Source organism: Sphaeramia orbicularis, chromosome 17 (genome assembly GCF_902148855.1).
Source record: "Sphaeramia orbicularis chromosome 17, fSphaOr1.1, whole genome shotgun sequence".
NCBI lineage: Eukaryota > Metazoa > Chordata > Actinopteri > Kurtiformes > Apogonidae > Sphaeramia > Sphaeramia orbicularis.
The window spans coordinates 31,902,104-31,919,801 of NC_043973.1; the positions used below are offsets into that span (position 1 = coordinate 31,902,104).

General features: G+C 36.5%; 1 protein-coding gene across 1 annotated transcript; it reads left to right on the forward strand.

The window, feature by feature from the left end:
* Positions 1-3,799: 3,799 nt before the first annotated feature.
* On the forward strand, positions 3,800-15,752 carry samd7 (sterile alpha motif domain containing 7). Its single transcript, XM_030161149.1, has 9 exons — positions 3,800-4,128; positions 8,632-8,764; positions 9,014-9,137; positions 10,046-10,170; positions 10,277-10,358; positions 10,570-11,246; positions 12,012-12,127; positions 12,215-12,325; positions 15,223-15,752. The coding sequence occupies exons 2-9, from the start codon at positions 8,662-8,664 to the stop codon at positions 15,457-15,459; spliced, it is 1,575 nt and encodes a 524-aa protein (XP_030017009.1). The 5' UTR covers positions 3,800-4,128; positions 8,632-8,661; the 3' UTR covers positions 15,460-15,752.
* Positions 15,753-17,698: the final 1,946 nt, after the last annotated feature.

Genomic DNA, 17,698 nt, shown 5'->3' on the forward strand with positions numbered 1-17,698 from the left:
ATTGATGTGGGCAGCAGAACAACACTTCCTTTTTCACTCCCTCCTCCTAAAGCTCCTTCTGGATCTGACGCTCCTTGTTCTTTCACTCTTCAAGGAGGTGATTGTTCCTTCAGAGTTTAGTTTTCAGCTTGCACCTCCTGGAGTCCTCATGGTCCTCTGCTTTGAAGATGATGAGCTCCTGAAAAAAACAGTTCATAGTGTGTTTCATGTTCAGTCACTAATATTGAAGCAACATGAGACAACTGTTTGAGTCCATCTGGTTTTTCATTCTTAGAGGTAGGAAGTACAGATTCTTCAATGACATGTTCAAGTCCAGTTTTCAGGTAGCTGCACTGAGGATTTTTATTTATTTTATTTTTCTGATGTTTATTTCTTTGTCTTCTTTAACCCTTTTATGCATGAATTATGCGAACCTTAAGATTTGTTTTGTCCTGTTTTTTATTCCTCTTTAGACATGAACAAAATAATGTGATTGAAAATTTTTTTTTATGAACCTATTTTCATGGAGTTGCAAAAATGTCCACTCAGATGGACGCCATGCATTTAAGTTTTGAAGCAAAGAAATGTGTATTTACTGACATACTGTGTGAAAACTATGAAATAAAAACATTTCTAATGCTGCTAATCTGATGTTTTCTCATATTTTAACATACACTAATATTAGTTATTACTCACTTCATGGAGATAATATGCAAAAAAACAAAACATTTTGTAAAAAAACTAAACAAAACTGTCAATTACAGTCTAATAACAATTAGCAATTGCTTTACACTCAAACATGTTAGTGCAGACCAGGTTTATGAAGAACAGCAAAGTTACAGTAATGGTATGAATTGCAGTGAATGGGATGATGCATAAGTGTCCACTGTGTTGGCTGATATGGAACTAAAACAACAAAATCCATGAATATAAGAGATATGCTGGAGAAGAACTGTCCACTGTAGTGACCAGTGACCATGAAAGGGTTAAAACAAAACAAAACAAAACAACCATAATCACTTTTGTTTTAATTTACTTGACAGGAATCCATCTCAGTCATCAATGATTTTAATTTTGCATCCTTGCACACAAAGGTGAGACATAAAATTACATATTTCTTTGTGTTACTGTCTCATCTATTTAGCTTGGAATCATAAACCAACTTCAACTTAAAAAGATTTTCAAATAACATAAAAAAGACCCCTTGTGTATCTATCAAACACAACAAATGCAATAATATGAAAAACAGCTTTAAAGATGAAACGGTCTGAATCCCAGACTAAAATAAACATAATGTTCTCATTTCTTTTACTGATAGTAAAAAACTGATTTGCACATTGAAGTCATAATCTATTAGTTTCAGTCTATTATCATTTATTTCTTATTTGTTTTTTATTTGAAGTAAATATGGTTTGATTGTCTTTATATTACATGAATATAACATAAAGTTCAGTATGTTTGCACTCACATCCACTTTCTGGCTCAAAGTTCCCTGGAAAGTGGATATGTTTGAGTACAGACATGGAATGAATTTACTTGTATGGATTTTATACGTTTTTTAAGCATCTCTTCCTCCATTTAGGTAAATATCTATATTTTTAACATCTATATATGTACTATTTTGTTAGAGATGAGAGCTTTGTTCTCCTTATATATCCTGCTCATCTTCTTAGGTCTTAAATTCTTCTTCCTGGGGAACAATTTGCTCTTGGAAGCCTTCCTCCATGCCACTCCTGGTTTTTCTAGAGCAGCTCTTTTCCTTTGCTTCTCAGGAGGTCCAGCATCTCCTCATGGGCTTTAGACTGAACAGTTGAACAGGACATCTGCAGGATGTTCAGCACAACCTCAACAAAACATAAATATCAGCTCTGTGGTCTGCACTTGATCAGCACACCTGGTATCACATACTCCTATGGAGGTTGCTGATGATAGAGTGGGGATGTGGTATAATGAATCCCTTGTCACTACCTCACAACCTGAGTGTGTGCGTGTGTGTGTGTGTGTGTGTGTGTGGCGGGGGGTTGTCTGGCATCCATCAGCGCCCAATTGTCAAACCCATCATTTTATGCCTTAATGTACCTGAGTCTTGTAGCAGCATGTCTTGTCTCCAATTTTCTGTTCAAAGGTAAAAAGAAAAAAATGTGAAAAAAGGGTTGAAATACGAACATGTTATTATCAAATCTGCAGAGCATTCACAGCTGTTGGAAAGTTATATTGAATTGTATTATCCTTGTGATAAAAAATTAAAAAAAAAAAAAAAAAAAAAAAAGGGGGGGGGGGTGAGATCATGTAGTTACATCCAGACAATAAAGATACTGGGAAAATAGATGCAATATTTATCTTAATGACACTAGGTCTTTGACATCAGAGAAGTAATTGTGTCCTGATAAAGTGTGAAAAAATACAATCAGGAAATGAACACAAATAAAACTGCATTCTGTAGATAAATCACCTCCATTTAACCCTGGCCCTGTAGAAAGTTGAGGAACTCTACTGGGGAATTCAGCTGTAAACTGGCTGAAGACTTTATATACACTCACAGTCAATGAAAACTTTGAGACCATATTTTTCGACATCATTTTTATTTTGAAACCCTAAACTGGAAGTTTTTCATATGAATCATTTGTTTAGGATATTGGCGTACAGAAACAAAAATCTAAAGTTTCAAGAACAGTTTCAAAACAAAAAAACTTAACAAAAGAAAATGGCACCAGCCAAACGCAAGTCACAAAAGTAGCGGTCCTGGTCTGCAATTGTCACTCTCTCTCTCCCTGGATGCGGTCTATCATCAACAGAGCCTGTGGTGTTGTGGCGTTCAACCAGGTTTCTGACTGTGGGTTGGGAACAGCCCATAAATAGGCCCGGCTATATGACTGGAGCCTCCACCATACCCAGTGCCCAGGAGACATTGTTCAGGTGATAGACATGGCATGATGCCGTTCACTGGACAAACAATGGTGGCCTTTTTTGGGCCTTTATATAGGCCTTCAAAACCAATCCTCAAATTGTGCAGATACCCACTGAGTATTGCTCACTGTGTATTTGGTCCACTTTTACAAAGAGACCAACCCCTGTGCAATGAACCGTGACAACATGACAACTCCTCATTATCTCAACTACCCGAGCACTAAGTCATCAATAAATCCACAATGAACAATTACAACCCCCCTACAAGTAGAAATATGCAGACATTTCTACCTCGAAGTTTCTATTGACTGTCAGTATACAATTCTAAACAACACAGCAAAGGCACTGACCACTGGGTCCAGCTCTTTCTGTGCTTTCCTGCAGACTGGAGTGTAAGATAAAAGCACCACATAGCCCCCACTGCACAACATGTCTGGTGGTTAGCAACATTACCACCATTAAAGTGCACCAAGCAGGCAGGAAAGAGGACATACTGTAACTCAGACAAGTGCAGGCCCCTGCTGTAAGCGGTCGGTGAGCACAAACTGTCAGATTAAAAGGTCTGAGAGGATGATCCGGCCAACATTTAGTCGGATTTCTAGCAAATTACAACCAAGTATGTTTGGGTCAAGTCCTTGGCACCCTAGGGTGAAGTGTACCTCTGACACCCAAACTAGACATCTAAAGAACAACAAAAACAAGCCTGATCTCTAGGGTTTTTAAAGTCCACAGCCAGCATCATGTATCCTCTCTGCATGAGGCCACTGAGCAGTTGAGGCAGGTTGGCCATTTTGCCACTGGAAAAGGAAGCTAAGCATTTAGGTGTCTTAACTATGGCCTAAAGTGCTAACAAGGGATTAGTGAGGTAAACGTTGAAAGAGGTTTAGCACTCCATGCTTAGGACGAGTGCTGCTTCAGTAATTACACATCAGTTGCAAGGTGCAGTTGGATGGGAGATCACAGTGATGTCAGGACAGGGATGGCTTACTGCAGGAGATAAGGCCAGCTAATGGAGATGAAATAAATCGGTATTTAAAAGGTCTTTTTTAGTTAAGGCAGTTAGCTGGCACCAGACTGCACTTGCACCAGTTTACTGCTTCGTGGACAACCATTTGGAAGGTAGTGGAAGAGGTGCTGCTGTGAGCTCTGTAAAGGGGTGACTGATATTACTCCTGTTTTGACCTGAACTTGGAAAAGCAACCTCCAAATTCTACTTTCTGCAAGAACATTCCAACATTCCAGGTAAGAACATTCCAACATTGAGTTCTCTGTTGCTTCTGCTGTGACTGATTTGTTATGGATGAACTTAATTTGCTGCAAAACAGATTTACTCTTAAGTTATTCTTGTAAAAGCACAATCTCTGCATGAATATTTTCGAGTAATATAACAATAATAAGTGCATTGTTATGTGAGTCAGGTGAAAGTTAAAGGCACAACCATAAAATGCATGCATTAACCTTAACAACCTCTCTTTCTGTGAACATTTTTGCTACAATTTTATTCCAAAAGAAAAATTGGAAATCCTATCATGCGTAACATTAGCAAATAGAACAGGATAAAAGGCTGCTGATACTAGAGCAACGGATTAATCTAAAGGCCAATGCGATTAGAGGAACAACCTTGAAATCAGTGTAATTAGCCTAATAATTAGCCCAGATGGAGTAAATAGCACAAATTGAAGTGAAAGCAACACTAAATGCTTATGAAAACAGCACATTTGATCATATATATATATGTGTGTGTAATTGTGTAATATTTTGTAGTTATATATTCAATCCTAGCAGGACACAATCTCTTTCAACAGTTTATGATGTGGGTTCATGACACCAGAGGTTATTAAAACATCAATAGTACCTGCAACTTGCCACGTACAGGTCTCACAAAGTCTAATCTGCTTCATGCAATAAAACAATATGCATGGCTTTAGCATGTGTGTGTTCTGTGAAGGGATTAGAGAGGGCTAGACAATACTTCTGTCTTGTCTGATATGACCTCCTCAGGGCTTCATATAAGTCGTCAGCAATTTTTCCCTTTAATTCATTCTTGTAATGAGATTAACCAGGCAACAGCAAATCCATGGAGTCCAATCCCCGGATTTAGCAGCTGCGGCGCGGCCTCTGCTTGTTAAGAAAATATGACAAGTGTTTTTCAGGCTCACCTTTGATGACAGTTTCACTCCCAAGATATGGAAGTTACCAAAAATGACCATGAGGATCTGGAAAATATCTAGAAGATGACTTCAGACACAAAACAGGCTTTCCCTTTCATAAAACAAAACATACTTTCATGAATGTTTGCAGTGACTTTTGTAAAGAATTTCTCACTAACAGACTGATTTTAAGGGAATTCCTTTTTTTCTGCAACTCCGAAACTATTTCCATTAGGATTCAATATGTTTACTTGGTTTCTTGATGTTAACCCTTTATAGGTCACTCATTGAAATACTCTGAAATTCAAAATTCCATCCTTGCCATGGCAACAGTCATAAAATGTCCGAGCAGCACTTGCTAAAAAGTAATCACATGCAATAAAACAACTGTTATAAGGTCATAAACTGATAAAAATCACTCATATTCACAATTTACAGCTTCAAAAAATATCTATAAAATCTGTCTGAATCACTGTATAGCATTAAAAAAACCAACATGCTTCTGCACCTCACTGAGGCACTGGATTGGCCCCATATTTAATGTTTGTGAAAATTACCACAAAAAAAAAAAAAGTCACTTTCCCAATAAAGGGTTAAAGATTTATTAATTGAGTGTGCATCTTTATCTGCTCAAACCAGAAAAATGAAAAAGCCAACAGTATATCATACAGTGCATCTCATTTACATAATGTACGGTCTTCATTCTTTCTCTAAGATGACTGTAAGGAGATATAATTTGAAATGAGTGCAAGTGTGAGGGCTGATATCAGTTGGGTCAGGATATAGACAGGTCCATAAGCTCTGTTAGCTGGAGCTGAAGCTATGAAGATGCAATTCCCCTAAAAATCTGACTCAAATCAAAGTTGTTAGATCTAAATATTCTGCTTTTTAGGTCTTTTTTTTTTTTTTTTTTTTGAGCTGGTTTTGTCGACTGATCTGTTTGAGGTTAACTAAGAGCTGAAGCTGTCAGGAAGCTGTTTCTTTAAGGTTATACATTTAATTTTATGTTTCAAAGATATTAGGAGGTCAAATGGGTCAAAGTTGTTGCTGTGTCCTGGGGTCATTTTAAAATTACTATCGATAGGCAGTAATACTTTACTTTTTGTTTGAACTTTACCTTGTTGTCCTATATTTTTTCTGATTAGTAACAGTAGTAGTTGCACATGCCGAGGCTTAAATGTTGTTTAAAGGTACTTTGTGGAAGCTAGGCAGTGTTAAAAAAAAAACAAAAAAAAAAAACATAAGCCTACCTAATTAGCTTTACTTTTCCTTTTGCATAATTAGGAGAATAAAATTAGTAAAAAATATATATATATGGTTTCATTTGTAATAACTGTGACTTATTAGTTACATGTTAAATAGCTCTGTTGGTGTACATGTGTAAATCATTCATTCCCAGTGGAGTTCATGTAGAGGCCTTAATATATTACACAAGGCCCCAAGGCTCAGAGCTTAGCACCCTCTGGGGAATTATAGGCACATAAATGTTGAAACACATTTCTTCTCATTTGCTGATGCTAGCTGTTATGACAGTATATTAGAGAGGCAGGGTGCGTGAATCCGCGCCACATAGCTCCACATAAACCGATTGCATCCCCAGATTTATCCCCAAGGTGTTTTTAGGACATCCTGAGAGCTAATGGCAGCTAATAGGCTTAGCACTTAGGGTGTATTGTCCGGGATGCTTACAGGCAAGGTTTGCTGAGGGTAAAACCCTAAACGTGCGGATTACCTCCAACACATCCCTTTAAAGTGCTGTATAGCCAGGACTTAGCTAATAGGATCCTGGGGGTAGCAGGGGCCTGGGAAGGTGGGGTTGGGGGTTGGCAGGGGCAGCAGGGCGGTCTGCAGGGAGGTCAGCAGATGCAGCTAGCAGACTGCTGCAGGACTAACAGAGGGATTACAGCCCTCAGATTAGATGGGCTTCAGAGGGAACTTCAGGGACTGTGGATAATGCACAAGGCCTTGGGGTAAATCTTATGGAAACATTTGCCTGGGGGAGGGGAGAGCAGAAATAAAGTGTCTTAAGTACATGTGCAGTGTTTACACATGGGTGGTACAGTAGGTGATTTGTTAAAAACATATTAAGGGCACTGTGTAAGGAGCTGGGTTGTGAAATGTTCTAAACACAGATTCAATGTGATCTCTCCAGACACGCAGTGTGTAGTGGATTAACAGGACTGGATTATTGCACTGTCGTTTACAGTATCATATTTGTAATGGGATTTCTGTGGTGTAGAAGGCTAATTGGAGGTGTCTAAGTCGATTGGCCGGGGCATCTGGCTCAGCTAAGAACAATGTGGCCATTTGGGAGGTGTGTCCTGTAGAGGGCTGAATGTGTGTTCCAAAGGGTGCAAAAACTGAAAAAAAAAAAAAAAAAAATAGATCACCTTCAACTCTAAAGGGTTTATGTGAGCCCATGAATTGGATTGGGGTTGAAATTAGAGGCAAAGGTTAAAGTTCAGATATTACAGGAAGAATTTGAACACTCAATATATTAAACTATTAAATTAGACTTTAGAAACCTAGTTGGTGATTTGATGACTTGCTTTACAAAAATAACTATTTACTAATCAGCTAAATCAAAGGTGTCAAACATGCAGTCCGAGGGCCAAATCCAGCCCACCAAAGGGTCCAATCCAGCCTGTGGGACAAATTTGTGAAATGCAAAAATTACACTAAAGATATTAACAATCAGTGGTGTCCAAATCATTTTAATTCAGGTTCCACATACAAACACATACAGTCCAATTGGATTTCAAAGTGGGTCAGAACCAGTAAAATATTATCATTATAAGCTATAAATAATGACAACCCCAAATTCTTTCTTTGTTTTTTTGGTGTAAAAAAAGTAAAATTACTGGAAAATGTTTACATTACCAAACTATACTTTTACAAAAAATGTGAATAACCTGAACAAATATGAACAAATGGAAATGTCTTAAGAAAAGTAAATGCAATTTGACCAATATTCTGCCTGTTACTAAATGTTCTGTGATTGTAATGCACATGTGTGAATGATAAACAGATAAACCGAGGTATAATATTGTTAAAATTGCACTTGTTTTTCTTAAGACATTTCAAGTTGTTGATGTTATTCAGATTTTTAAGGAAACTTTGTAGATATAAACATTATCATAATAGAATTTTACTTTTTTCACTGTTATTATTTTACTGGTTCAGCCCACTTGAGATCAAATTGGGCTGAATGCAGCCCCTGAACTAAAATGAGTTTGACAGCCCTGAACTAAATGAAAAAATACCATTTTTTTTTTAATTTGTTAATTCTTAATTTATTCCACGTTGTACCAGTTTCTGTTCATCTTCATGAGTGTTTCTTTAACATGGATAAATGTTGCACTCTAGTGGTAGTTATACAAAATTACACTATTTCTACAAGGTGGCTTGAGGTGTGTTAATTTATTTAAAATAATTACATCACAGCAGTTGACATAATTGTTTAGATAGTCACAGTTTTTTAGTTACATACTGTACACAATACACTGCATAGAACCCTATAGTTACTGATTTTTAGTGTTTATAAAATATATTCAATAATTAAGGATTTATAATGTTTATCCTTGAACATTAACAGCATTCACGTGGAGGTCAAAGGTTGTATGTCATGACCCCACGGGAGCAGCTGAGGAAAATGACAGCACTGGGAGAGCAGGGAGCTTTGGATGAGAAGCACTGGTACCGTCTGGTCAACGGCATGTCAGCTGGAGGTGAGAAACAGCGCCACACATACTGACAATTACATATCATAGAGAGTAGATTTTATGGACATTCCCTGACACCATCATATACATTTTGAAAAGTCTCAACATACAAATGGATTAAAGCAAATATGAGATTTTAACTACCATGTATTCTTTAGTTCTGTGGAAGCCTCCAGTTTTCCTGCTTCACTAACAGCGCATGTTTCAGATAAACAGGCTTCCCAGTGACCTGCTGTGCTTGTTCTTGGCTTACAGAGCTGAGGCAGAGGCAGGAGATGATAATGAGGAATCAGATGGCCATGGCTCCACAGATCCTTGCTCAGGGGCAGCAGAGGTTACAGGGGGTCCCTACACAGTTCGAACCTCGATTTATGGAAAGGTCTGTTCCTGAATTTACTCCTAAATCTCTGACTGTATTTCTCTGTCCAGTATCACCACTGAGGTGTCAGTTAGGTGTTTACAGGCTACCAAGGACCTGCTGAGGAAAATATGATACACTTTTCTGTGTTTTCTGTCACATAGAGTTTGTTGTGTTGTGATCAATAATCAACAACATTGTAGTGACTGAAAAGAACTGATTATCTGCCCAGAGGGTTTTGGGATTAAGGTGTGCACAAAGCTCACCTGATAAAATACATTAAATCAGTGGTTTCCAACCTTTTTTAGCTCATGACCCCATTTAACATCACAAATTTCTGGCAACCCCAGACATTCAAAATAGAGCCTTTTTTAAAATTTTTGCTAAAATTAATTTGTTTTTGATCATGTAATAGTTTACTATACAATGTTGCAAATAAAGGTTAATTTTAGACAACATTTAGTCTATATAATATATATTATTATGGACGGAGGCAGAAAAGCCAGGTGTAGATTACTGCACAAAGTGAGAGTTTTATTTTCCTTAGTCAGGATATGTACAGTCAGTCCAGCTTGGATTTACAAGGCTGACAATTAATACTGAACAAACAAGAACTCAAACTATGAATTATGAAAGAGCTGCAGCATCTGAAACTGACCACAATGAACATTTGACAGATAAACAGTACCACAGTGCTGCAGTTTCAGCTTCACAGTTTGTCATGTCTTTTATGTATTGGGATTGTCTCTATCAACTCACCATATATTTTTTTGGGTAATTTAAAAAAAAAAAAAAAAATTTGCAATTACTAGAAATTTCAGGTGACCCCATTTGAATTCCAGGTGACCCCACGTGGGGTCCTGACCCCAAGGTTGAAAAACACTGCATTAAATGTATACAACTAATTTTTAATACTTTAATGTTATCAGGGAGCTGGTCCCTCCATCAGAGATGGTTGCTTCTGAGGCCAGACAGATGCACATGGGCCCTCACCTGGGTCCACCTTTACCCCCACATGCTAATGTCCTGCCTGGGAGAGCTTTCCCCGGAACAGGTGAGCAGACATACTTACAGCAACGCCTAAAAGATTTCACAGCCTGTCTGCATTTTCTTTCTTTTTTTCCAATTGTGTGCTAACAGACCACGTTTCTTTTTCTCAGCTGGCTATGGCTTCATGCCCTCCGAGCCCATGGAAACAGTTGCCCGGCGACAGGAGCTTATTCACAAGCAAAATATAGCCCGGTAGTGTATGCAGAATATCAACAGCATCTCACAAAAACATTCCACCTACATGTGGCTCTGCATGACATTCTGTTTAATAAAACTAAATATCTTCTAAACATTTTCACATTTCATGCATTCCATGACATCATTCAGTTCCCTCTGCCAGAACATTTTGGTTCCATTGTGACTGTTGCACAAATATAACTAATATTTCCCTCCTTTCATCCAGAATGGAAATGAACGCCATTCTGCACCAAAAGGAGCTGGAGAATGCCCATCAGAAGGGACTGATGGGAATTGAGAACCCCATGTCTTATCCTTCCAACCCAATGGCATTCAGAGGTCGCCAGCGCATGCCAGACAGCCACGATGTCTTTGTCCACCGTCCCACTCTGGATGAACTGCACTCCAACAGCATACTCATGTCAGCGAGCCCCTATCCACCAATCAGCACTCTGCAGAGGGAGAGGGGACGCAGGGCTGGAAGGAGGCCGACCGTTCACAAAAGTGCAGAAAGCCACGTGGTTAACCTGAAGGGCCCGACTGAAGATAAAAGTGTAGAGCAGAGCCCAGGAGCCACATCTGGGGAGGAGAAAGAAGCAGAGGTGAAGGGAGACATTGGAGACGAGTGTGCCTCCAGCAAGACACATCATCAAGCCAAAATAGACTCTGAACTGGCCACAGGAAGCAGGAAAAATTACAAAGATGGGGAGTCGGGCCTGCGTAAAACCTGTGTGAATAGTCAGGATGGATGTGCAGATGTGGCCAACAGCGGTGCAAATGAGAAAGATATATCAAGCCAGTGTTCAGCTTTCCAGGAGAAGTTCATGTATCCCTCAGGCGGTGGGGCACTCACAGGCATACCTTACATGTTCCCAGTACCTGGAAATGGCTTCCTTCCCCCTGGTATGTCTGAAAAAAATTTAAAGCAAAGATTTAAGGCACAGGTGTCAAACATGTGGCCCGGGGGCCAAATCCAGCCTGCCAAAGGGTCCAGTCTGGCCCCTTGGATGAATCTGTGAAATGCAAAAATTTCACTAAAGATATTAACAATCAAGGATGTTAAAATAATTTTAGGTTAGTTCAATCTAAAAATGATCAGACCGGTAAAATACTATCATAATAACCTATAAATAATCAAAACTGTTAATTTTTCTCTGTGTTTTAGTGTGAAAAAAGTAAAATTACACAAATGTTTACATTTACAGACTAGCCTTTTATAAAAAAAAAAAAAATGTGAATAACCTGAAATGTCTTAAGAGAAGTATGTAGAATTTTAATAATATTCTGCCTGTTATTCAATGTTTTGTGTATTTGTAGATCCACTGTGATCTGTAAGTTGTGATGCACATGTATAAATGATAAACTAAGGTGTAATATTGTTAACGTTGCACTTATTTTACTTAAGAATGTTTAGGTTGTTCATGTTAGTTCATGTTAAGTTTGAGTACAATTCCTAGATGTAAACATTTTCATTACGGAATTTTACTTTTTTCACTCAAACGTTCTCATCCTATTATTCATATTATTTTACTGGTCCGGCCCACTTTAGATCATATTAGGCTGGATGTGGCCCCTGAACTAAAATGAGTTTGACAACCCTGATTTAAGGTGTATGTTTCAGGTCCAAATGCAATTGTAATTTTGCTCTTTTTGTCATTTTGCCTTCAGGTCCTTCTAATCTCTTTCTAAATGGTGATGATGTGCCTGAAGACATAAGGAAGTGGAGCGTGAACGATGTTTACAACTTCATTAACAGTATACCAACATGCTCAGAGTATGCTCAGGTTGGTGTGCTATATTGTCTGTGTTAACTGTTGTGTTGTTTATTCCTCAGTGTAGTTTTGCTAATCTGGGCTGATTTCACTGTGCAGACATTCAAGGACCACATGATTGATGGAGAAACACTGCCACTTCTCTCAGAGGAACATTTACTGGACACCATGGGGCTGAAGCTCGGACCGGCTCTGAAGATCCGCTCACAGGTAAAGAAGCAGTGAAACTCTGAGGTTTTAGAGATTAATAAACACAGACTTATGTATTTATTTATTTAGAACACAGGTGTCAAACATGCGGCCCGGGGTCCAAATTCAGCCCACCAAAGGGTCCAGTCCGGCCCTTTGGATGAATGTGTGAATGCAAAAATAAATATAAAGAAATCAACAATTCTTTTAGTTCAGGTTCCACATTCAGACCAATTCAATCTTGAGTAGGTCAGACCAGTAAAATACTATCATAATAACCTATAAATCAGGGGTGTCAAACTCATTTTATTTCAGTTCCATATTCAGCTAAATTTGATCTGAAGTGGGCCGGACCAGAAAAATAATAACATAATAACATATAAATAATGACAACTCCAAATTTGTGTCTTTGTTTTAGTGTAAAAAAAAAAAAACCCATTAAATTATGAAAATACTTACTTGTATAAACCATCCAAAAAAAAAAAAAAAGAACCTGAAAAAAATGAAATTCAAATTAAAAAACGTAAGAAAATTTAGTGCAATTTTAACAATATTATTCCTCAATTTATCATTTGTCCATGTGCATCATGGATCAGATCTACACAGACACTAAACACTGAGTAACAGGCATAAAAATTATTAAAATTGTGCTGAATTTTCTTTAGACATTTCAGGTTGTTCATATTTGTTCAGGTTATTCACATTTTAGTGTTACAGGATAATTTGTAAATGTAAATATTTTCATAATTTAATGTTATTTGTTGCACTAAAACAAATTTTTAAAAAAATTAGGTTGTTAATTCTAGATTTTTTTTTTTTTTTTGCTTAATTCAAGATTTTGTTTAACTTCACTGAAGATTTTTTTTAACTTAATTGAAGATTTTTTTTTTTTTTTTTTGCCTTAATTCAAAATTTTTTGCTAAATTTGATTTGTTTTTGGCTTAATTGAAGATTTTTTTACTTAATTGAAGTTTTTTTTTTTGGCTTAACTGAAGATTTTTTTTTACTTAATTAAAGATTTTTTTTTTGGCTTAATTCAACATCTGTTCCTTAATCCAAGCTAATTTTTTTTTTTTTTTTTTGCTTAATTCAATTCAAGACTGTGGAATTTTTGCACTTAGCAAAAACATCCCAGGGGCGGAACTGGACCCTTTGGCCAGGCATTTGGCCCCTGGGACGCATGTTTAACACCCCTGCTATAAATACTCACAACACCATATTTTTCTCTCTGTAAGTGTAAATATTTTCATGTATTTACACTAAAACAAAGTATAATTTCACAAAAAAAAGTGAAAAATCTGAACAAATGTGAAGAACCTGAAATGTCTTAAGAAAAATAAGTGCAATTTTAACTATATTCTGCCTGTTACTAGATGTTTTGTGTATTTGTAGATCCACTGTGATCTGTAAGTTATAATGAGCATGTGTTACTGATAAACTGAGGCATAATATTGTTAAAATTACACTTATTCTTTCAGTTTGAAAGGACAGTTTGTAGATGTAAACATTTTCATTGTTTAATTTGACTTTTTTCACTGTAAAATATAGAGAGAAGTTTGGAGTTGACATTATTTATATATTATTATGTTATTATTTTACTGGTTCGGCCCACTACAGATCAAATTAAGCTGAATGTGGCCCCTGAACTAAAATGAGTTTGACACCCCTGATTTAGAACATGCAAAGAAACAAAATAAAACAAAACATTTAAATGGACAGAATCTATCTTCAAGTACGTGCAAGTCTGATTTTTGCATGGTCGAAAAGGTAGGAAGAAGTATAAACTTATTTAATCCTACCCCTCAAGTGCTTTTACACCTTTATCACTAACTTAATACAACAATCAAACAATACATTGACTTGAATACATACAGACAGCAATGTGTTATTTCACATGTGCTTTTTTAAAGAGCTACAATAGACTCTTTTTTATGCAAACCAGTCAAGTTTACATTTGGTTAAAACAGCAGGAAATTATGGGAGTGTGCACACCTCTCACTCCCCACGACACTTTTGAGCAGTTCCTCCTATGCAGATTTGCAGGATTTCATCTGACTGTTCCTATGAGCTGAACTCTGAGCATGTGCTAATGAACTCTAAAAGGAGGGAAATTTACTGTCAGCAAAACTGTTCTAAACATTCATACATGATTCTGTTAGTTCAACTTATTAATGGGAAACTAGTGCAGGACTGACAGAACAGCAGGGGAGGCTTAAAGATAACTGCAAGTACTACCAATGGTTTGTGTGCCTGTAAGCAATTAAAGCAAGAGGTGTTGCTTGTAATTTATGCATTAAGACGCATAAATTTAACACTGTGAAAGGCTTATGATGAATTTGCTCAGTTGTTTTATGTCGAGCTAATGTTTGCAACTGTGTGCTTCTCTTTTTTCTCTTATACGACAGAATAAAGCAACCTTAATGTTAATTTGTGAACTATATCCTCCTGAGACCCAGGAAATTTATTTATTTTTATTTATTTATTTATTTTACATTTTTCACATTCACATTTTTACATTGAATAATTGCCTTGAGTGTGTGATGCAAGTTTGTTTTTTTTTCAGATACATATTTTGGTATTTTTAATGGAACGTCCTTTGCAAAGAACAGACTTTTATTTATTTATTTATTTATTTATTTATTTATTTATTTATTTATTTATCTGTCTGTCTGTATCTATCTATCTATCTATCTATCTATCTATCTATCTATCTATCTATCTATCTATCTATCTATCTATCTATTTTCAGTAAAGCTGTGACACTCTCCCCTACAGAGGCCAAATGCATTGCTGGGTCTCAGGAGGATATGTTGACCTCCTGTCATATCAATATGTCCTGTTTATGCATACATAAACAAAACAGGTAACTGAATTAAAGAGTACATTCTGTGGTGCTAACATTCTTTCCTCTTCCACAGGTGTCTAGGCGTCTTGGCAGTATGGTATATATGATGAACCTGCCGCTCTCCACCGCCGCCCTGCAGGCCACTCCTGACAAGCCCGGGGATCGCTCTTCAGATATAGGCTCCCCTGTCAACTGCAACAGTGAGGAGATGGTAGCAAGTCCAAGAGACCCTGAGGTCCTCAAATCCACAGAACACCTCCATGACACAGAAAACAATTCACCTCCATCTGCCAGTAGTGAGACCGCCTGATCAGAGACTGAAGAACTGATACGTGGATGTGGGTACACATGAGTTCATGGTGGTTGTTTACATGAAGCACCACATATAAGATGCTTTTGTACTATTTAATGCTTGGGTTTTTAATACACAGGCTGACTATAGCCAAGGTGTCTGTTAAAATGGATCATTTTCTGTATTTTTAGTTTGTATATATTTTTAATGCAATTGTAACAGCAGGTTGAAAAGGGTGAGTGTTTTGTATTATGTGGTATTAATATTTTTTCTTTGCTTTGCTTTTCAAGACTTTGTACATCTATAGCTTTGCAATCATTGAGCAACTTTAAACTCAGGCTGGATTCATTTTTCTGTTGAGTGTAATTTCTTATGGTTTTAAAGTCTGTGAGGATGATGGAAATGTTACATGGGAAAGGTTTTATAATTACATGAAAATAACGGCTTTTGGTTTTGTATGTTTGTTGAAGGGATTGTAAATAAAGTCTTTTTCTATATATAGAAAGCCTGCCTTATTGTCTTCCTGGAATATGTATATATGATGGTTTAAGAAAAAAATAAAAATAAAAATCCAGAGTATGACTCATAGAACGCTCATAGAAATACTGTGAAATTCAAAATTTCAACTTTAGTGGGTTATTGGAGGAAGTAACAACATTTTATTACTTCTGTGAAATGTTTCACATTTTTTAGTGTTATATAGAAAATCAAGGTCAATGAAATTACCATATTTAGTTCCTTACCTGTAAGTGGCAAAAAAAAATAAAAATAATAATAATAATAATAATAATAATAATAATAATAAATACAATCAATAAATATAAAAAATACTAGGAAAAACACGTGTAAGGTGCTGGGAACATGTATTTTAGAACATTAGAACATCACTTTTAGAACATTAGTACAATGTAAGTGTTGATCCAGACACCTGTCAACATACACATTATCGCTTTGAACATTATTATCTACATTAGTACCATTACTTCATGGTACCAAACAAGTAGGTAAGTAAATAAGTAAGATTTATTCATTGCAATGCAACTCTTTATGCAACAGACATAACAATGATACACTGGAGGAGGCAGAATCAGGCATGATCCATATTTACTTCCATAAATACAGTGTGCTGTGTGTGACATCACATCTTCTTCTGCTCATTTGCATCATTTCAGATCACAGACTGTTCACACATGAGTCTGATGACAGCCGCATTTAAAATATAATGTGAACAAACCTAAAAAATATCAGATTTCAGCAATGAATCTTAATTGAACTTCAGGATCTGCAGTGTGAACATAGAACATAACTTTATTTTGTCACCATGTAGGTTGGTTCTTTCTGTTAGTGTAAAAAAAAAAACTTTTTTCTTTTCTTTTTTTTCTTTTAATTTAGCTGGTTTCAGCTGCTTTCCTGTTCTTATTTAATGTAAAGTGTCATCATGATGTGCATAAAAATATCCCAGAGACATGGTTAGTATAGTTTCTCTAGAAATGTTTGACTGAAGGGTGAGTCTCCATTGAAATACAGAAACACACTTCTGTAATGTCAAACAAAGCACTTGATTTTCTCAGTCCACAGTTTACACATTACATCATTTGACCTAGTTATCAAAATTAAAAAGATTCATCTGCAAAAACAGTAGTGTGATGGATTAAAGATTTACTAGCGCTAGTGTGAGTTCTTGTCATTTACCAAAAAGTGATAATTAGAGGATGGTAAAAAAGGCTCTGGTGACAATGGCTTGATTTTGTAAAAAGGTTTTATTAAAAAAAAAAAAAAAATCTGGCATCAAACAGACATAATGGTCTGCCCGGAGAACAATGAGCCAATGATGTCCCAAGATCTATACATGACATGCCGTTATGTAGGTCTGTTGTTTACGTGAAATGTCCTTCAACATCTGGTTTCGAATTAAGCACAGGTGTCAAATTTGCGGCCCGGGGGCCAAATCCGGCCCTTGGGATGAATTTGTGAAATTCAAAAATTACACTGAAGATATTAACAATCCTTATAGTTCAGATTCCACATTCAGAACAATTGAATCTCAAGTGGGCAGGATTCAATAAAATACGATCATAATAACATATACATTATGACAACTCCAAATTTTTCTCTTTGTAAATGTAAATATTTTCTTGTATTTACACTAAAACAAAGTATAATTTTGCAAAAATTGTGAATAACCTGAAACGTCATAAGAGAAATAAGTACAATTTTAACAATATTCTGCCTATTATTAAATGTTTTGTGTATTTGT